The 21471-nt window shown below is 45.0% G+C and overlaps 1 protein-coding gene across 1 annotated transcript in view; it reads left to right on the top strand.

Annotated features, from left to right (window-relative positions):
* The window catches only part of DNAH9 (dynein axonemal heavy chain 9), a 224317-nt gene that overhangs the window by 6064 nt on the left and 196782 nt on the right, over positions 1-21471 (top strand). The window contains exons 4-16 of the mRNA XM_068913909.1: positions 29-240; positions 442-675; positions 3116-3283; positions 5103-5219; positions 6155-6305; positions 7354-7468; positions 9490-9558; positions 10964-11090; positions 13718-13973; positions 15225-15466; positions 17994-18129; positions 19586-19782; positions 19875-20299. Coding sequence (XP_068770010.1) covers positions 29-240; positions 442-675; positions 3116-3283; positions 5103-5219; positions 6155-6305; positions 7354-7468; positions 9490-9558; positions 10964-11090; positions 13718-13973; positions 15225-15466; positions 17994-18129; positions 19586-19782; positions 19875-20299 — 2449 coding nt within the window. The remainder of the gene's footprint in view (positions 1-28; positions 241-441; positions 676-3115; positions 3284-5102; positions 5220-6154; positions 6306-7353; positions 7469-9489; positions 9559-10963; positions 11091-13717; positions 13974-15224; positions 15467-17993; positions 18130-19585; positions 19783-19874; positions 20300-21471) is intronic.

The following is a 21471-nucleotide window of genomic DNA, read 5'->3' as shown; positions in this document are numbered from 1 at the left end:
TTACCAATTTTCCTAATTTTTAACACAGCTTTGGCTGAAGCTCAGGACATTAACCTGCACCTGATGCCTCTCCAGTGCCGCTTGGAAGCCATAGAGAGTGTTGAGTTCAGTGAGGTGAAGCCTTTCTTGGTCCCTCTGCTCCATGTGGTGTGTTTAATCTGGGTTACCTCCATGTACTACAACACACCTGCACGGATAATAGTGCTGCTCCAGGAAATCTGCAACCTTCTTATTCAGCAGGTGCGTGGCAGTGTTGTCTACATTTGTCTATGAAAGCTGTTGAAAAATCCCTTTTCTCCTGCTTGTCCAGTCCTTCCCTGGCAAAATAACTTTTTAAGTGGTAATTAATTTGACAAGCAGGTTAAAACATGTTCAGCATGAAAAGTCACCATTGTATGTGATGATAGAAGTGATGTCTTAGGTCTAATTTTGCTGCTCCAGGCCCTGGTGTACCTGAGTCCAGAAGATCTTCTGAAAGGGGAGATGGAAGAAAGCTTGGGCAAAGTGCAGATGGTGCTTGGCATCCTGAATGAGTTCAAAGCGATGTTTCAGGAGAGAAGGGAAAAACTTCACACATACTATACACCAGGCCAAGAAGTGAGGGAATGGGATTTCCGCTCCACAATGATTTTTGCGAGACTGGACAGCTTCCTGAGGAGACTGCAGATGGTAGAGGTGATAATTTAGTCATTGCAAGCCTTCAAGAGGGCTCTGGGGCCATCATTCACTTGCTGGCATCTTCTTTTCCTGTACCTTTGCCTAATATCAGGGGATGGGGCCCTTCTCTTTGCTGTTAGGTTTCCTGTTGCAGCAATTGAGGATCTTTTGAGATACACAGCTGTGCCCTTCTGTCCAGACTGTTAGGTGTGTTTTTTGAATCCAAGAGACCTGACGGGGCAAAAGCACTGAGATTACTGGGGGCTGTGCTTTGCCAGGCTGTAAAGAAAACAAAACAATCTCCTAGTTCTCCTCTCTTCCTGCTGCAGCTGGAGACACCCCAGAGAAGTGTCCTGCCTGCCTCAGAGAGACCGTGCTCTGCCCTTGAGACTGGGCAGTGCTTGACTGTGCCACCTGGGCCTGAGAAGGAACAGGGACATGTCATTTGTTGATTTACCCCTTCACTTCCTAATGGTCTGTGAAACTTGGGTGTTGTGGCTCAGGAATGTCCCAGTTCACCAAGGTCTAGCTCTGGGTCGTGTCACACTCACCATACTGTGAGGTGGTCATATGATGCAGTGATGTCTAGTGTCATGAGTCTCATCACCTCTCAACTCCCAGTGTGATCAGGAGCTCCTTAACAAGGATGTGATGTTTGTCTGCAGAGAGCAGGTCTGCGCTGCATTGAGTCAGCCCCGCGTGCACTTGTATTCTCTGTGCTTTCCTTGTACTGTGGCTTCGTCCCGGGGCAAAAGTGGGGAACAGGGTTTATAGATGCTATATATATATATATATATATATATATATATATATATATATATATATATATATTCTCTATTATACAGTTAACAATACAAGTTCAGTATCTACTATTCCATGCACTTTTAAAGTGGATCTCTTTCTTTATCATTGCCATGCTCCTGGCATGTCAGATCACAAGATATTGAGCATATACCCTGTTGCCACTTGCCTGTTTAAGGAAGGTCTAAGTTGTTTTGTTCCCTCTCTTGTTCTGTGCAGTGGAATAGAAGTTTTTTTTACCAGTTGAAGCACATTGCATATTTTTATGCATTCTTTAATTAACTGTGTAGAAAACAGCCATGACTGTCTATTTTAAAGCCATTCAGAGCAATAGTTTCCAATAAACACTGGTGTGCAGTAAACTAAATTATGCTGGCCACTATAGAGAGGAATATAAATAGATGCACAAGTAACAGCAGGACATCATGAGAAAAATGTGAGTGACAAACTAATAATGCACTGTAACTGCAAAGACTTTGGAGCACTGGTTGCTCATTGCTTAGATACTATGAATATGGGCTACAGAAAAAAGCCAAGCACAGAAATTTTGAGCTGCAAATGCTAAGCTTTTTGGTCAATACCCATGTCCTCCTCCTATGACTAATATCCCACACCTCTAGATACATATACTACAGCCTTTTGGTGTAGTCAGAGTGAAGGCCTGGAGGGGGCTGTGGAGTGATCTGTAAATAGCTAATAGCACATGCTGGCCTATTAATGGGGAAAGCTTCTATCTTTCTATGTCTCTTTTTTTTTTTTTTTTTTCTCCTCCCCCTTTCTTTTCAAGCAACCCTAGTAAGACAAGGGTGCCATTATTATCTCTATTTTGTTATTATTACCTTACAAAGTATTTGTTAAAAACGAATGTTCTTCTTCTAAATAGTAAATGCACGTTTGTTTTCATTTTGAAAAGAAATTGCACAAAGGCTACAATTATGCCAGGGCGCAGGTAGCCCATGAATGTCCAGAGAGAGCAGGGTCTCCTTCCTTCCGTTTATCTCACTGTTTTAAATTGAATGTCTGTTATAAATCTGCTATCTGGCTGAGTCATCTCTCTGGTAGCACCATATACTCACAAAAATGAGGGAGTTCTTAAAGCACCAGTCATTTAGTTGTTAGAGTACTTGCAAGCGGTTGTTCACTTGGCTAGATAGCTGTTTCTGGTGAGGCTAACTGTGTGGGGAGCTGTTAGTGCCCTGCATCTCCACACACTTGCCTGGAGCATCTCAAGGCAGCACTGAAGGCTATGATGTCTCAGAATAGCATATGAAAATCTGAACAGTGGACTGTGTCTTGGGTTTTTAACCAAAGAACCACCCCCAGTTTTGGCAGCCCCTGTCCTGGTGGCACTGATGCTCACAAGCCACAGCCCATTTGGTGTAAAGCTCCATATCTGCTTAGTTCTGCTTTTGGGGTTGTCCCTTGAGTTATGAGGAGCCTATGAGGTCCATGACAGGCAGAATCTGGCTCCCCTCTTCCTGCTTGTGCCATTCAGCCCTGCTGCGGTTTACCTTCAGTGCACACTGCATGCCTGGGGAGGTCCTTCCACGTGTCAGCGCCTGTCACAGCAGCAAACATGCAGCTCTATATTGTGACAACTGTTGTCACCTTCTTTGGTCAACATCTTAACTTGTGTGTTTCTCAATTGACTTTGAAGGATCTCCTATCAACTGCCTTGGACCTAATGAAGCTGGAAAAGATCGAGTTCAGTGGGATTAAAGGGAAGGCCCTGAGCCAGCAGGTTCTGGGCATGTATGAGGAATTCCAGGAGGCATACAAAGTGTTTGCGGAGCGAACCTATGACTGTCTTGACTTAACCAATATGGTAGGTGGGACTGGCCTGCGGGCATGCCAGCAACATGTGCGTGTTTTCAGGGCAACAGCTTGCTCTGCAATAAAGCCTCAGTTTGCTTGCAGTCCTGCTGATTTCTTTCCAGTTCTTCCCTCCTTTTGCTATGTTCTGATCTGTCACTGTAGGGAAAAGGGAGCTGTTGGTCTTTCTGGCAGAGATTTGGGAGTTGTTGCAGATCCATGTCTATCATCGATCTTTCTAGTTCAGAATCTTAGAACAGTGCAGCTGGGAAACTTGGATTTCCATGCCTTTTGCACAAGCTTTCGCTGTACATGATGCTTGCTCAGGTGTGTGAGCTGTAGCAAAGTCTGTATCTCTTTGCTTCCCTGCTGTGAGTGCCTAGCTTGTCTGATGATGGCTGGCTCAGGTAATCTCCAGCGGCTGTGTTTGCTCTTACCTAGTTGCATATATGACATCTGGTGCTCTCAGCATTCAGAGACTCTGTTTTTAACTGTTAATAATTTTTTTATTAATGGAATATTCCCAGTCCGCTGGTCATGACTCAGTGGCAATCCAGATCCCTGATGCTCAAACTAGCATGCGTCATACAAAACAGAGTACAGTGAACGAGCCACTAGCCTTATGGTCTATTTGGGAAATCATACTCTTGGTTTTGACGCTGAAATGAGTAGCCTGGGTGGGCTATGAAGAAAGGGTGGTAACTGTATTTCTAAAGGGGTTTGTACTGCTGTTTGATCTGTCTCCTGATTTCTTCTACTCCTTCTCCTATCTGCCCTGGAATCAGTTTGCTGTACCCACTTAGCAGGACACAGCTAGGCCTATCCACACGCGCGAAAGAGGGAATGGTAAAACTGAAGTGATTTATGGACTATTGGGGATGATATAACAGCAGACACATGTAAGCTTGCTTGCTGTAGCAGCAATCCAGCAGCATCTCTGCAGCAGGTGGTGCGTGCCCAGTGCTGCACAGGAGGATCTTACTGGAAAGCTGCTTGCTGCAAGTCACTTTTCTTTCAGGAGGGAGGACTTTGAAAGAGCTATGACAATATGGTGACCCCATGGCCTGTCACATGACTTTGAGTCAGACTTCTTTTAGCACTTGAGTTTTGCACCCTCAGCTACTGCTTAAAGCCTCTTTTGTAGATCAAACATGGCATCTATTCCTACTGGAACTCAGTAGTGATGATAGCAAAGCTGTTGCCGTGCTTTTTGCAGTTTCTATGAGAGTGGGACATATGGCCTTATTTTTAGTGGCTTTGTCCAAGCTGGGAAGCCTGAGATCTCTTTTTGTCAAGTCCAGCCATTAATTCTGGTTATTTTACCTTTAGGAAAAATAAACCTAGGCTTTTCCCTTAAACTTCAAAGGGTATATACAATAGAGGCAAGAACAGTAGTGCCAGAAGGCAATGGAAATTGCCTTATCGTTGTCTCATTTACTACAAACTTAGTGAAAAACAAGACCTCGTTTGGTTTGAAAGCAGATTGTATTTGTAGCTCAGAAGGTGCATCTGTGGGATTTCTGAACAATGGGTGTAATCTTTAAACCGCATTGGAAAAAGCACAATCCAGCCTACCTTGAGGCTGAATTTAATACTCTTTGTGCTGTGCAAAGCCCACAGGACTAAAGGGGATAGCAAGGAAGGCAAAGATCTTAGCAGATGGACGGTACGGAAACTTTCTCAAGTGCAATGGGGCTGTACCACATTGTGGCGGCTAAGGATTTGGTCGTGGTTTACCCCTTCACAAAGAGGAGGAGGAGAATCTCTGAATCAGGAGGATACAGGTGGTGTTGTTCTGCAGTCTCATGCCTCACTGTTTTGTATCTCCATAGGAGTTTGAGCAAGATGCCTTTGATTTCCAGCAGAAAGTAGATGATGTGGACCGAAGGCTAGCGACTGTTTTCATCCAGGCTTTTGATGATGCCTCAGACTTGGAGCATGCCTTCAAGGTTTGTGTCTATTGCATCCCTTCTCTTTTGCAGAAGGAAAATCTGGGCGCTGACAGTTTTAAAGTGCAGCAGTCACATGCAGGAGGCCCAGGCTGGTGGTGTAGCTCCAGGCACGCTGGCTGGCTGTGAACTGGTCATGTTTGTCCTGTCTTGTCCATCCCAGTCAGCAATGAGACCTGTAGTATTTGGACTGATCTTGGTCAGTGACACACGGGCTCATGGGTCCTCATGCACTATTGAGCAACTGAGCTGGCAGGAGGGGGTTTGCTGAAAGCATTGGGAGTATTTCTGTTTTTCCCATTAAGGTACAACATGGGCCTTTGCTCAGCTTTAAAAAGAGTAATTAAGGAAATTATCTAAATAATGCTTTGAACTGCAAGGAGTTTTATTTGTCTGTATCTGTGAGTTGAAGGAAATTACCCTTTTCCTAGGATTTTCTGGTGAGAAATGCTGTAAAAATCAGATGTTACTGTTAGTGTCATATGGACGTACTTAAGGTTTCTGTAGAAACAAGACTTTCTTTTTTAAACTAATGAATCTAGCTTGGAGCAAAAGTAAATGATATTTTCAGAAAAACTTATATAAAAGTGTTTGTAGAGAAGATTGTAGAAAATACTATTACTTATCTTTTTAATTTTTTGTGGGATTAAAACCAAATTTTGAAGTGTTTGAAAAATGACCATTGAGATATGACTCTCCCCCAGAGAAAGTACAAGAAACTCTGTAATAAAGTGTGCGGCTTTCTCAAAAAATATGGAAAAGGAAAGAGATTTCCCCCTTCCAAACTTACTCTTAGTCGAAATATCTGGTCTAATGAGGAAGATCCTAGTGAGACAGATTTCTCTTCAGAAGCTGAGATTGTGATTTTTCTATTTTGTGTGGTTTTTTTTTTTCCTCTCTTTTCTCTTTCTTTTCCTGTTTGCTCACCTCCTCAGTTGCTGGACATGTTTGGGAGCCTTTTGGAGCGACCAGTAATAGCTGCGGATGCTGCCAACAAATACCCTGTCCTCATCAGCATGTTCGACAATGCCTTGAATGATGCTAGATTGATCTACTCCAGGCATATCCAGGCAGAGCTGGAGCTGGGTGGGAAGCACTTACTGAGCAAATGATTTTACAGGAAATTGAATTTAGATTAATTTTTTTGGCAAAACAATTTATTTTTTCTGAGGAATCTCAAATGTCTCAAACTGCAAACATTTTCAGCCCCTAATAGTTCCCTGACAGTGGAAATGGAGATGTCTAGGAAAACTCTCTGTGCTTAATAGTAGAACAATAATCTATTGGGAGAAAAAGTAGCTTTTTTTTTGTGTGTCTGCGTGTCAAGTGGATGGGAATGAAGATATATGCTGAGTTTTACCCCCAACAAGGCTGTGATAAAAGTTTTTTTCTCCATGCTTGCTTCCTGCCTCTAACAATCTATGAGACTTGCAAACCCACTAGTGTGCTCCCAAATATGGATTGCCAGTGTTTCCCTTGTAATGCTATAAATGCAAAATGTGTTAGTGGGAATTTGTAACCAAGGGTTTGCATTTTCCAGGCTTATGATTTCCCACGAACACTGGTACAGGAGGTAATGGGTAGACTCTTATCAGATTATGAAGATGAGAATGTAACTTTTTGAACAGCAGCCCGGTCACCCACCTCAGAAAGACTGTACTACTGGAACCAGAAAAAATCCAGAAGAGTCCAATGATAGAACCTAGTACAAGTTTTTAAAAAAAAAAAAAAAAAATCATGGAGGATGAGTCCATCATTCACTATGAATGTGAGGTGGGGGTGGTTCTGCAGATGTTACACAAGATGGTCTGAACTAGTTTCTGTCCTTTAATCAGTGTTTGTAGGAAGCAGGGAGTATATCTCAGGCAAAGGATGCCTCTATAACAGCTCCATTTCTAACACATTTCTCATTGGACTTTGCCTTTGATCTGAGCCATCATCTCCATTCTCAGGTCCAGAGGCACCAGGAAACTTGCCCTGGTCACAGACCTGTGTCAGTATAGCAGATGCTTGGATTTAACAGAGGAAGCTGGGAAATCGGTTTTATGCAAATGACTTGTTGGTATATCTTTGAGGTTAGAAGCTCAGGGTTTAGTCACATGCCTCAAATGCTGTTTCAATGTGCCATCCACAGGATCCCCCTCTGTACACAGGAACATGCCACTGGTAGCTGGAGCGCTGGGCTGGGCTCAGGAACTGCGAGCACGAATCCAGGGGCCATTTGGTCATTTCAGGCACATCACACATCCGTGCGTATCTATTGCAACTAAGTTTACTTTATGGCCATTTTTATCTTTTTGCTAATCAATCTGATTTTTCTTCTATGTTTAACATTATCCAATAGTTAAACCTAAAACAGTTCTCAGTGAAAGAGCTGTGAAGTGCTTGCATTTGTGCTTTTCAGCTTCCATGCAATCATTTTTTAAGCAACTCACTAATTGGATTTGTTCTGAAGTAGTTAAGAGACACAATGGAATAGTAAGTGGACTATTCAGCTTTTAGACATAGCCTTAATTTGTGACTGAAAGAGGTTCTGGAACTTTTCCCACTGTGATCTCATTTAGCATGTGGTCCGGACCTGTTTGAGAGCAGCCCAGGACTAGGCCACAAGCCCCAGTTCCAGCATCATCCAAGCTCTGAAGGGCAGAGAGGTGCTGGACTGGACTCATCTAAGGTGGAGTGATGGAGCCAAGTGCGTTTCAGGATCTGTGAACAGATCAGGACTTGGCTGAATGTGGTAGGAGATAACTTCCTGAGCAGCAAGCAAAGAAGCAATCTGCAAAGATCAGGAAAAGGAAATAAGAATGTTGGGACTTTTGTCACCTGAACGTTTGTTATTGCAGGTCATCTGGGAGAAGTCCAGCCGCCTGCTTGCAGCTGCCACATCTGATGGTGTCACAGCTGGGCTTTAACATTTATAAGACATCCTGTAAAAGCCCTGCAAGCAAAGCAATGTTGCAGTTGGCAGGATAACTGAAGGCAATCCAGGAACCGTGCGTTGTAGCTCACAGAAATAGCTTTACTCGTGACAGAGGGGATTCATAATAAATAGAGCCTCATATTTTTGATATCTGTACCAAAATAAGCTATCTCCATCACTGTACAATGGTTCTAGTCCTCTCTTGCTGTGTGTTGTCATTATGTACGTGTCTTTAGATATACTGTTATTCCGCAGCAAAAAAGACATCTGTGCGATGACAGGCCCTTGGATTGTCCCAACACAGAGCCCAAAGTATCATATCCTGTTTGAATTTGAATAGCAAGTTTTTTTTAACTATGAAGGACCCAGATCTGCATTTCACTTTCCCCCCTCCCTGCTTAGAGCAGTTAATAACCTGCCCTGCAGTAGGGGTGACATGATGCTGTTTCCTACATGCAACTTGAAAGGGAAAAAGGATTAAAAAGAGAAAAAGAGGGTGATTTTGCTGAGGGTAGTGTAAAAGCCTGCTTACTTCCAGAGATTTTCATCAGGACTTGCTATAAGGTGACCATGTTGCCCAGTGCAAGTGTTCCCTGTGCTTTCAGTTGAACTTTTATTTCATGTAAAGTGTCCTTTGTGTTAACTGGGAATTTTCTAGGTTTTGTTTGAATTAATGCAGGGATTTCATCAAAATATCTTCCAAAATCAAGAACCGTTTTCAGGAAATCTAGGAAATCATAGAAGAAATTGTAGAAAAATTGACCTTCTAAGAATTAACGTGGCTAGCTGCCTCCTTGGGTGCAGAGACTGTTGTATGGTACAGGACAGCGTGTCCGGGCCTCTAAATCCCAGAATGTGGGATGCCTTAGTTCTTCCCTACCCCTACAGTTTGAGGGGCACAAATCTAGCACCATGAAGAGCTGTGTCTAGCAGGAGCCACATGCTGCTTTCTTCTTCTGAGCCTTCTTGAACTTAGAGAGTGCTGACTGGTAAACAGGTTACCATATTCTGTGCAAATATAGAATGTGCAACTCTCAGCATTAGGCCTGTTAAAGAGGTCAATGTTCCTGCAGTAGCACTGACTCCTCCTTCCCTCCAATATGTAGTTCTGGTTTTGCAGGTTGTTATAGGAACACATGCGAAAGGCTGTCTAAGACCTAATAACGCTCTTTGTGCAGTGAAATGCTTTCCAGTGAGATGACAGAGGTAAGTGAAGTGCAAGGTCCCGAGGCAGTTAGTCTGTCCTACAAAATGGAGGATGATCTTGGGAAGGGATAAATACAGCCACACAGACCTGAACTCCCATTTCCATGGGCTACATAACGCTGAACTTGTCTGTTGTACCACCAGCTGCCTGGACTCTGCTGAAGGAAGAAGGGTGATGGAGAAGTATGAAGAAATGCTCCAGCTACTCAAAGGGTAAGTGCCTCAGGCAAGACTGTAACCACGTGAAATAATGTTCCCTTCCTCTAAAGCACTGTCCAGCACATTTACCAGCCCAAAGCCCAGGAATGTCTCTTTCTAGGGTAGAAGGAGTTTCCTGAGAGAGGAGGAGGAATCCTTTTGCCAGATGCCGCAGATTTCTCTGTGGTGTCTTCAAATGCTGTGGGAAGCTCACGTGGAGGGAATGGAGCCTGCCATGCAGTCTGGCAAAAATGTTGGTAGAAACTTCCGAGTATAGAAGCTGTCGTGTAAGCTGGTAGCCTGTAACGTGGCAAAACCTGGGTTGATTTCATCTGGAGTGTGAAAAATGTTGCTCTAGCACTGACCTACCTCTGTGCCAGACCTCACAGTGTGCTTTGTGCCCCCTTACAAAGTGTATTTACAGTGTCTGTAGTGCACTTTTCCCATATTTTGGAGTGGTATTCACTTTCCCTGACTGATTATCTTAAGTTTGATGTTAAATCTGAATTGGTCACTCTGAGCTTCCCTTGTTATCCTTGGGAAACGGATACATCCCCAGGGAGGAAATATATCTGCAGATGCCTGTTCTCCATTGGTAGTTAAGGGAGCTGAGACTGACTCCTAGATACCACAGGGCAGATGTAATGGTCCTGGTCTTGATCATCAAAAAAGGCTGAGTAATTATGATGCAGGCTTTCAAAAGTGAATGGTTAAGAGCACGTTAACAGTGGATAGAGTTACAGCAATGTAGCAGAGGATCCCAGATGGCTCTAGCATAGGTGTGTTTTTCTGGGTACCGTTTCTGAAATGTTCAGGTGACAGAATGATTCAGAAGTGATTTTGTCATTTGAGTGGTAGGGACAGTCAGGGACCCCTGACTGTCCATGACCTCTGAGATCTCAAGACCCAGTTTCAGTCCTCTGCATCTTAGTCCCCAACTGTGTGACTGAGCCATTTAAGAGTTGACTTGTCCTCTGAGGCTGACTATCTCTCTACGTTGAATCTAAGAGCAACTGCACTTCTAGCTCTGCAGCCTCAGCTATATGCCAGAGGTATATGTAGGTAGAGTGAATCCATCCCTATGAGTTTTCTGTATTTAGGCACCGGACCTGCTTAAACACTTTGGAAATCTACACTAGCTGCTTATCTACTACTTTAGGGTAAATATTTTTGAAAGTCTATCTCTAAAACTGAGTCCTCTGCTAAAAATTGTATGTGAGTGATCTTTACGTTCCTGGCTTGTTGCTGTCACTGTTTTTTAAGTGTTTGTGTTTGGAGTTATGTTGTCTGTGGAAATGGTGTGGATATGTCTTTAATATTCTTTCATGTTCTTCAGCCCTCAGAAGTGGGCTTGATTTTCATTTATTATATACCTTGGCCTGCTGACTCGGTAGGTACATGGTGGGTATTTTTGTCGCAGGTATCAGGAAAAGCTTTATGAAGACTGGTCCCAGGCAGTCTCTGAAAAAACGCAGTACAACCTCACTCAACCGCTCATCCGACGAGATCCAGAAACAAAGCTGATTGCAGTCAATTTTGATCCTCAGGTAAAACCTGCTGCCAGTTAGCTTTTCTGCCTGTCTGCAGGCACACCTCACTGTGCCAGTGTTTCTTAGTGAGCCTCACCATGCAGGAGAATTCTGGTAGGATTTTGTACTTGATCTCTTCTGTTGATGTCTGTGGAGCCCCTTTTGAATGAATTTAGCATACTTCTTCTGGACTCTGTGTCATGGTAAAACATCACAGAATCACAGAACGGTTGAATTAAGAATTAAGCAGAGGAAATTCCTGCCACCAGTGGTAGGTAGAAAGCCTTTTGAGCAGTCAGATGTATAACTGGTGTTTGCATCTCCAAACTAGCCTTGGTGCTGGTATGGGGAGTGTTGGGACACCATGCACAGGTGTGGTTTCCCATTATGTATACCTGAACTGTGGGCTTCCTGAAAGCATATCAAAGACCCAGGAAAGATTGATTCCATGTTATTCCAGTTTTGTTGCCATTGAATTTCCTTTATTGGGGAGCGTATGAGGCCTACAATAGATTTAAATCTTTTCTCTGTCCCCTAGAGTTCCCTTAAACCTGATCTCTAGCACAGGGAGGATGGATCTTTCCAACTCTTCTACGGGAGAGAGGGGTCCAAGCCAGCAGTGTGCATAGATGGGTCAAAAGCTTCTCAGGCCTTGGGAGAGTCAGCATCTGTCAACTGTAAAAATTCTGTTTGCTGGGGAGAGGCTGCATCTCAGGGACCTGGGGCACCATGGCTTCAGAAACTTCCCAGGGCCCTGCAGCATGCCATAGTTACAGGGTAGTGTTTAGGTTTTAAAGCTTGTTCAAGGCTTTGCCTTCAGTCAATGGGTTTGTCCATCTCCTTGAACGCCACCTGCTAAGGTAGGAACCAAATGGTCTTAGGGAATATTTTGCACCCTTCACCATAGTGGCAGAATATGGAGCCTACGATATGTGCTGAGCATGCCAGTTCTCAGCTCTTATGCCAGTCTGTATGTGTGCTTCTGCACTGCTGTTCTCAGCTTTCCACACAGAGGGCTGCCTGATGATCCCAGATGCTTGTGTAGCTGCCACACTATCCCCAGAGTAGATAGAAACACCTCATTTTGTCCAAAGGGATGTATTCACCACCCATCAGTATGGAAGAGTCTTCTGGAGTTCAGCTCCTGTGGAGGAAAGGGAAAGAGGGGAAGACACCCTTGACATTGTGATAGGGACTTCCCAGACCCTGGCAGCGCAAAGAAAAAGAGAGGGGAGCCTGGCTTTATCTCACTCACCTTCTTGCTCCTTTAGTGCCCTGGCTTCCCATCCTCCTTCATCCACCTCTCCAGAGTGCCCCTTGCACCCTACTTCATCCCTTCTTTCCTTCCCCTTGTTGTCATTGTGTTCTGTGTCATTTACTTTACTTTACTATGGGTACTTTAAGTGTGTTACGACTTGTCCTTATGACTTTCATTGCATGTTCCTTCCCTTTTCCTTCCCTTCAAAGGAAATGTGCTTTCTGGGGACCTCAGCCACTTCTGTTAGGTATTGCATTTTAGCTAGCATCAGGCAATGTGGTAATCAGTTTCAAAAACTCTTGCCCGTCCCTGGGGTCACCCAGCTTTTTGGAAGGACAATGACAAAGGCATCTGGCTGTTCAGTCCATGCATATGTGTTTTCACCCGCTTTTTGTACCTGCAGCTTCCCAGGTTTCCTATGCAAAATAGGAGTTGGGGATAGGGACCAGAGGGCATGAATGGGACAGGATCAGAGAGTGATTTCTTACCCAGATCTTCACAGGAAGAACTGATACAATCTACCAACCTAAAGCAAAGTTGATTTTTCAGAGACCTACATCCCAAGCTCAGCTGCAGCCTGGAGTGGAATAGCCCCTGCTATTTCCCACACATTGTACCAATTTTCTATCAGTCTGTGAACATGCGCAGTTCCAGGAGCACTTTAAATCGCTTGATGTTAAACTGAGCAAAGGTTTTTAGTCTCAGAGGTGATATATCACATTGGAAGGACTTACTGTTCCCTTTGTTGCAGGGACCCACTTAATAATTTTTAATTTAATAACCCCCTTAATCCAGTCTCTTCATGACTTAGTTGTGCACTGGCTCTGCGTGGCTTTTGTTGGGCTGGGAGAGAGATCCAACAGGAGGCTTTGATAGAACCTGGCTACACTGAAACAGGAGGATTTGAGTCTTCTCTCACTGGGTTTGGGGCCATATTTTTTTTTTTAAAGCCAATCAGCACCAGCAAACCAACAGAACTGGAGTCTGATCTGTTCTATCTCTCTGTAGAAAACTGTTCACTAAGCTCTGCTTGGCAGCATCTATGCAGACACCTTGTCTATCAGAGATACTGTGCAAACTTTTTTTGCTGGTGATGGTTGAAAGGACCAGTTATGCATGGCTTTGAGGGGCTATGTAGAATTTGCTAGCCTGGCAGTTAGGAAAACTGTCTTTAATTGGAAAATAAAACAGAGGCAGAGATCAATGAAAGACAGGCGGTACAGGCTCAGAGGTATCTGGGCCCTTTTCAAAGCATGTTACTTTGTGAATAAAACAGTAGAAGAACATTACTCTTAAACCCTAACAAGTTCGGGATTAGTTGGAGAGCATCTGTCAGATAAAGGGGGAGGATTTGTCCCATATTCAGCTCTGTGCTGTGTTTCTCCAGCTGATTTCAGTGCTGAGGGAGGTGAGTTACCTGTCCAGCAGTCAGATGGGAAACATCCCACCAACGGCAGCAGAAATCTATTCCTCCAAGGAATTATACCGGCAGATGGTGGCAAACTTGGAACTGATGGTGAACAGATACAACAAGATCCTGAAGACAGTCCTGGAGGTTGAATATCCTCTAATACAAGGGCAGCTGCAGGATATTGACTTGAAGCTGAAAGAAGCAGAGGAAACACTGAACTGGAAGATGGAGGGTGAGTTAGTACTGTATTACGGCAGACGGGCACACGTGTAGGTCTTGTCAGATCCCCCTGTGTACCCAGCTTTGGCTGCCTCATTCCCAGCTGTGGTTCCCAGCGGGGCAGGTGACTCACGAGCAGAACCAATACCAGGAGGGTGAAGGGCAGCCCCAGGCTTGCCTGCTCCTTGCCACATCCTCTTGTTCTGCTGGGATTGTGGACAAGAGTTCTGCTCCCTTCAGGTTAGGCCTGGACTTGTAGGGGAGGAGAGGTTGGCCTTGCAAACAGTGCAGCCATTGAGACTTGGATTTGCGAGAGTCAGCAAGGCTGGGATTTGAAGCCTCTGCTCATGGCCTGGGCTAGCCACCCCTTGCCAGCACAACCTTGTTTTGGGGCTGTGTGCCTGTGTCCCGAAGGACTTGCTTGTCTAGTTGTTCTGGGAGTGGAAATCTCTGACCTCAGTGATCACTTCAAGATCTTTTCCAGAGGATTAAATACCACAGTTAGATGCGGGTTTTGTGTACCTTGACTTTGAAGTAATTTAATTAGTATTCTTACTTGATCAATTTTAACTGCAAAGCAGAGAAGAGGAAGATAGTTTGTTTCCTCTTGCTAAGAGCAAACTGCTCACTGGTGGAACATGTGTTTTTATCCTCAGGCTAGAACAGGAACAAGGGTACCCTCTTTGGAACTTGCAAAGCAGAAAACCTGGTGCTGAAAAGCTTTTTTTTTTTTTTTTTTTTTTTCTCTCCCAGGTAGCTCCACTGCACAATAAAGATTGGAGGGATTTTCTGGGAGAAGCCCCAGGTTCCCTGCATCTAAGTGCAATTCTCGCTTCTGCCTGGGATAGGCGCAGGCCAGGTGTTAGGGCTGCATGTGCAGGGTCCCCACTCTAGTGATTGTGATAGGGATGCCCAGACTTCCGTATTTGTCGTCTCCATGATGCTCTCTCCTGTAGCAGAAAGTGGGAGCTCAAGCCTGACTAGGGGGAAATGGGAGCCATCAGCTTTATCTGAATGTTCCCACAGTGCTGGTGCTAGAATAAAGCAGAGGTGGTAGCTGTCTGTACTATGGCTTATTATGAGCTGGAAGCGGCTCAGGACAGGAAGTTGCACTGTCAATGGAGATGATACGTCTTTTGCGTTAATGATGGACAATAAATACGTGAGTCTGTAAGGAAAGAGTCAGAGGCTGATCCTAAGGGTGCATGGGAGCTTGGCCCAGCAGCTCTGAAAATACACAGTCAGTCATCTTGTTTGTTGACAGGTGTCTGGGATCACATCTCCGCGGTGATGGATGATGTCCACAGCCTCGAGCAGAGGATGCAGAAAGCCAAAGACAATGTTGAAGAGATTCAGACCATCATAAAATCGTGGATGTCACCCATATTTGAGAGAAAAGATGGTAAAAAGGAGTCACTGCTGAGCCTAGAGGATTGTCAGGACCGCCTGGAAAAGCGCTACAGCCTCATCCAAGAGTCAGGGCTGAGGATTCATTTGCTGGTGGAGGTGAAGGGAATGTTCCCTAGGGGCAGGTTGGCTCTTCACATCCTCTGTGTCTCTTTCCAGCTTGATGAAAATGTGCAGAGCTGTTTCACCTTAGAATTAACTCCCTGAACTCCTTTGAAAATCTTAGCCAGAGTTAATTAATGATAGCTTGGAGTGACCTGGTATTGCTGTGAGGTGCCATATTGTTGATTCAGTGCTGCTGAGGACCCAGTTCAGGACAGAAACATGAGCAGCTGTAATCCAGCGAAGGAGTTAGATCTGGTTGCAGCAGAGAGGCAGCCCTGGATTTTATGGAGCCACTAGAGGGAAGTAGTGCATCAGCCTCTGGGATCATGGTCAGAGGAAAATTACCTTCCAGAATATTTACCTGAAAATATACAGGCAGCTGGCTGGGGTTGACCTTTCTGATTCAGACTTCTTGTCCCCCTGTGGGAGCAAGATGTGATGCTAACAGTCAGGAGGGAAAGCTAAGTGATGGGAGAAAGGCATTTCAGCTGCTGTCCAAAGTTTTGGTGCTTTCTGGTGACATCACTGGAGCTGAGAGGCCTCGTTGCAGTCCAGGAAAAATACCAGAGCTCTACTCCTGACCTTCCCTGAGGGAGGTGCTTTGCATGGCGTGGTCAAACACGTTGGTCTGGAGCGAGATAGATTTTAGATCCAGCTCTCTCCTAAGGGTCGCTATCTGGCCTTGGACTCTCTTGAGATGATGCTGATCCTCCCTGGGACACCCAGATCTTGCCACTTGCCGTGCCTAGCTGTGTGTAATCAGCCCTGAATTTCTAAAGCCCCCTTCTCTGCACACCAAACCTGTGGCAAGGAATTTACGGTGTCTGACTCCTCAGCCTTCTACCAGGCCTATTTCTTAAGGGTCTTTGTGCAACTTGAAAGCCATTCACCAGGCTGCTCAAAATATAAAGATCTTACAATAGAGGCGTTGGTAACAGAGGGGAAGTACAAGGTGTAATGCATTCACCAAGGACTTTGGTGGCTAATTCTGCTCCTCTGAGAGCTTCCCAAGCTTGGGTGCTTCCCAAGAGGCCTTTGGCCAGAGTGACCTTCTTCTGGGTTCAGCGGTGTGAATTGTCACTGCCTCAGCTTGTGGCCCCTTATTTCTTTTCTGCTATAGCTATAACAAGCTCATCACCGTCCAATTTCTACCAAGGCCCAGGGCATCTCCCTCCCATCTGAGGAGGACGTGGGGTTGTGGTTATGGCAGAAAGATTGGCATCACTGGCATGGTGGCACTGCCAGTGCTGCTCACAGGGGCAGGACTAACTGCAAAGCAGCATGAAGGTCCTGGGAGAAAGGCACCATGTCCCCAGAGGACACCCTGATAGTGTCCCCATGCCTGTGTCACTGCCAGTGCTAGCCAAGTCTGCTGTGTTGAGGCAGAGTGGCAGAAGGGCGAGAAGCTGATCTGTTGGGCTTTCTCATGTTGCTTAAGTCTTCCTAGGGGCAGGTCAGTCATGAGGCTGCTGTAAGGAAGCACTGTGAGCATTTGGGTACATGCACCCCCAGGCAAAGATAGGATGGTATGTGCTGCATGCTGGCCAGCTGTTCACTCCAGCTCCCATTGTACTTCTCCCATCAGGATGATGCCTGCATGTGCAATGCTGCCAAGGTGCATTGAGCCCAGTGGCAACAGGCAGTATGTGTTGATTTCTGCTGTCTGCAGGCTGGACCTTATTTTTCTTGAGGTTGTGCCTCTGCTGAGAGCCACTGGGCAGGCTTATGGGAAGGAGCACTCACATGGTGTGGCAGGGTAGGCAGCAGGAGCTGGCATCATAGCAGAGTCTGGGGGGCTGCTGAGGGGAACAGGAAGCAGATACACAGCCTGGTCTCTTGGGGATGGAAAGAGAGACCTAGGAAGGGCGGGTCTCTGCTGTGACCAAGAAAATCCTGAATTTTCTGACTGAGAGCTAGTCTAGAGGAAGGGAACGTGATGGGGAGATCGATATCAAATTCTTATTTGTCTTCTGATCTTTTTTCTTTTCTTTTTCTATTTTTTAGTGTTTTATTTTAAAATCCTCTCTTGAATTTAAAAGCCATTTGGTCGTCTTGACATGGCCGTTTGTAGGGAAGAGGTGTAAACGGTCTACCTCAAGGGCCTGGTCCACTCAAGATCTTTTTGTACTGTCCAGAAGGGTTAAGTCCTTGTGTGTTTGGACTAGCCCTTGAGACCCGTGTCTCTGAGTGCTCCACGCCCCCAGGCATGCAAAGCAGCCTCAAGCTCTGTGGCTTGAGGGTGGAGGGCACAGAACATGGTGCAGAGCTGCTAAGCCTCTTCTGCACTGAGGTGGTTTTTACTTTGTAGATTTTTTTAGTTGTTTCACACAACAAAACTGCCCTTGGTGGAAAGAGCAAATTGTAATTATCCCACTCACTGTCTGGTGTCTCATCCTTTCACGAGGCTGGCATCCGTTTTGAACCCCATGTGCTTGCTGATACCTGTCCTTAACTGTGAGCTCCTCTCCTGTAAGACGGACTCAGTCCAGCTATATTCGAAGGTGTCTTCTTTTCCTTCTAGGAAAATCAGACCCTCTTTACTGCAGACACTGCATCTGACATCTGGAAGGCTTATGTGGATTACGTGGATGAAATAGTCCTGGATGGATTCTTTACTGCCATTGAGTGCTCACTCAAGTACCTTCTGGAAAACACAGGTGACTGCTAGTTCCTCTCTGCTGATCAGGATGATTGCCTCAGTCTCACCTAGAGGAGGTTTTATGCTCTCTTTCACAATTAAAGCAATACAATCTGGGGCCTGGGTTAGTGGTTTGTGCCTGCGGGGAAGAGGAGAGATGTCTTTTCTCTGTCTCTGCAGCTTTGGTAGGGATTTCAGCATTTAAATCCCTCATGCACAACAAAGGTAAGGTGTACTGAATGTGTATTCCTCCTTTCCTTGCCTGAATATATATGGAGTGAGGAGACCCAGGCACTCGGAGTCAGAGTAGGAGATAATTTATATTTGCCTGAAGAATCTGTGGGGCTCAGGTGAGCAGGTTTTGTTTCCCAGCTGGAGGAAGAAGCATTGCAAAGGTCAGATTTCTGTTGCTGACTTTGGTTTTGTGCTCACCCTTATGCCTAGGAGATGCTCTTTTTTTTTTCTGGCTTTCTGCTGTGCTTCTTACACAGTCTATAGCAAGTGTTGGGAGAACCTTCGGATAGAAAGGGTGACTCCACCACCTGGTCACTGGAGCAAAACATTGCTCAGGAGAAAAGCGGTAGAGAGGACCATGGACAGACTAAACTGAGGCATCATCCCAGGTCTGTGCTACTGCTTGGGTATCGGCCACCTCCTGTCCTCCCATGCACAAAGCATCAGGGTGATACCATCTTTCATTTTGTGGAGAGTCTCAAGAGCAAATTCTGCTGATTAAGGACGTGAATGAAAAACTCAATCTCTAAGGCTTAGTCCCCTTTATCAACATCAGGGATGAAAAGTAAGATGAGATGGGGCCAGGAGTTACTCAATCAGATCTCCTGCCTAAAGCCAACATGGGTGTTCAGCTAATGCACATCTCCAGAAATACTTCCCACTTGGATATGCAGACACACTGAGCTGGAGAATCCAGCACTTCACCTACCTTCTTAAAAACATGCACAGAATTTCATATTTGAATTTGGCTTCGATTTCCAGTTGCTTCCCCCCCCTGCAATGCCTTTCTCTTCTAAACTAAAGAACCTCTTGGTTTCTGGTATTTTTCTCCTTTACAAATACTTATGCACTGTAATTGCTCAGCTCTCAAGCTCCCTTTTGATTAGCTAAAGAGCCTGATCTCTTTAAGGTTTCACTCTAAAGCATTTTTTCCAGTCCTTGAATCATTTTCATCTCATCTGTTCTCCAGCATCTCTGGCGGGTACTGAAACAGCAGCTATTTTGCCAGCATCTCCTCCGTGTTGGGTGCAGGCACAATGTCACTGGAACCAGTGAGCGGATGTCTGTGATCACATTCACCTTTTGGTCCTTCCCAGACAGGCTTTCACCAGTCATTTTTTAAATGCCTGTTGTTCCCATGAGATAGAACATGTGTGTCTTGTGGTGGGGTGATGCTTATGGGTCAAGATCATTCTTCTCCTCTTGAAAGAGATCCTAGCATCTCTGTTCTTTCCTACCAGATCCCAAGGCAGGGCTCGCTCCCCTGTTTGAGGTGCAGCTGGATTTGGTGATCCCAGATTTGATATTTCATCCCTCCCTGGACCCTGGCACAAACGATGGCTTCTATGACATGGTGGAAAGTCTTCTCAATGACATCTACCGGATCTCATCGCTGATACCCAGGCTGGCTGAGCACAGCGGTTTCCCTCACTATCAGGTCTCTGTTGTGGAGCTCCCTTGTGCTTTGCAGCAGTGCACAGAGACATCTGTGTGACTCCCAGCTCACCATGCTTTCGTATCCTTTCCTAGGCTGACATGGAGGACATGGCTGATCTAGCTGACATGCGCCATGACCTGATGGAACGTGTGCAGACAGTGATGGTGGCCTGCTGCAGTTACCGCAATTCCTTTGACCACTACTCCTACCTCTATGGAGATGACAGAAAAGAGTTTATCCGCCAGTTCCTCCTGCACGGTCATATCCTCACTGCTGTAGAAATCGAGGCCCAAGCAGAGGATGGGGTTCCTGAGACTCCTCCCACACTGCAGCAGTTCAGAGAACAGATCGACTCCTATGAGAAGATTTACGAGGAGGTGAACCACATCGAACCCATCAGTGTGTTCCACAGCTGGATGAAAATTGATGCTCGGCCTTTTAAGGCATCCTTGCTGAACGTCATTAAAAGGTGGAGCTTGATGTTTAAACAGCATCTCGTTGACCGTGTCACACACAGGTAAGAGCTGTTCCTGCCTCCTGTCCCCTGGGACCTACACTGAGCCGAGGGCTGTTTCTTTTCTTTGCTGGGCTTAATTAATTCAAACTGATCAAATACACCAAAATAGGAGCAAGGGAAGGGGGTGCATACTCGATGCCAACTCTGTCACATCCACTTCAACTTTTACTCCCTGCTCTCTGGGAACTCGTATGGCTGAGTGGGTGAAACATAAACAGTTTTGTGGCCTTGATTCCTGTAGCATTCAACTACCAGCTCCTCTTGGGACCTGCTGTTTGGTTTTAAATGGGACATCAGTTTGTTTGTTCAACCTAATCCAACTAATCTAATCTGTATTAGGGGTCTATGATTACTTTGTTAAATTTGATATTACCCATCAGTAAAGCTTTATTAATACCGTGAGATAGTTACTGTATTTCTAAATGCATTGCTCTTTGGGGGCACTCTGTAAAAATGTGATTCAGACTGGCTAGTAGGAGTAATCATGGGGAAGCAGTTTCAAGGTCAGAAAAAGGAGGGGTTTTGGAAGGAAGTTTTGAATTAACATTTGTTCTATGATCTGGATAGCTACTCAGTTGTTCTCTTGGTGTGGGATGATGCATGAGGTAATGTATTTGAGCAGCGGTAAATGAAAGAATTTGTAGATTTTGCATGCTTGTAAAGAAATAATTGCAGACAGTTGTAGTGATAAAGACTGTTGCATGTGGTAGATGATATGACCTCTTGTGTTTTTTTTTTTTGTTTTTTTTCAATATCATAATTCTGATAGATAAGTGCTTCTTTGCACAGAAAAAAACCTCTTTGCACAGAAATTAAGAGCTCATACTAAAAGTCCCCGACTCAGAAATCTAGCCTTTATTTGGTAAAGAATTTAAGGATCTATTTTGACCTGGCAAATTCCACAGAATTTAAGCAGGTGCTTAAAAAAAATAAGTATTTGAAGAAGAGAATAATGACTGTGCTGGAAAAGACTAAAGATCCAGTAGCCTAGCACCCCTTTTTGGACAGTACCCAATAGCAGATGAGTTTTAGTACAGGGCAAGTAGTCAAGGAAACTTCCCCAAGATACTCTCCTTGTCTCTTAAAAACTTTGAGAACCAGAGGTCATGACTTTATATTTAATACTCTTTATTTATTTATTTTTCCTCCCATAAATGTCAAGTTGCTTTTGT

This window comes from Struthio camelus, chromosome 19 (genome assembly GCF_040807025.1).
Source record: "Struthio camelus isolate bStrCam1 chromosome 19, bStrCam1.hap1, whole genome shotgun sequence".
Classification (NCBI taxonomy): domain Eukaryota; kingdom Metazoa; phylum Chordata; class Aves; order Struthioniformes; family Struthionidae; genus Struthio; species Struthio camelus.
Note: the sequence above shows the minus strand (reverse complement) of the source record. Positions and strands in the feature narration are given on the sequence as shown.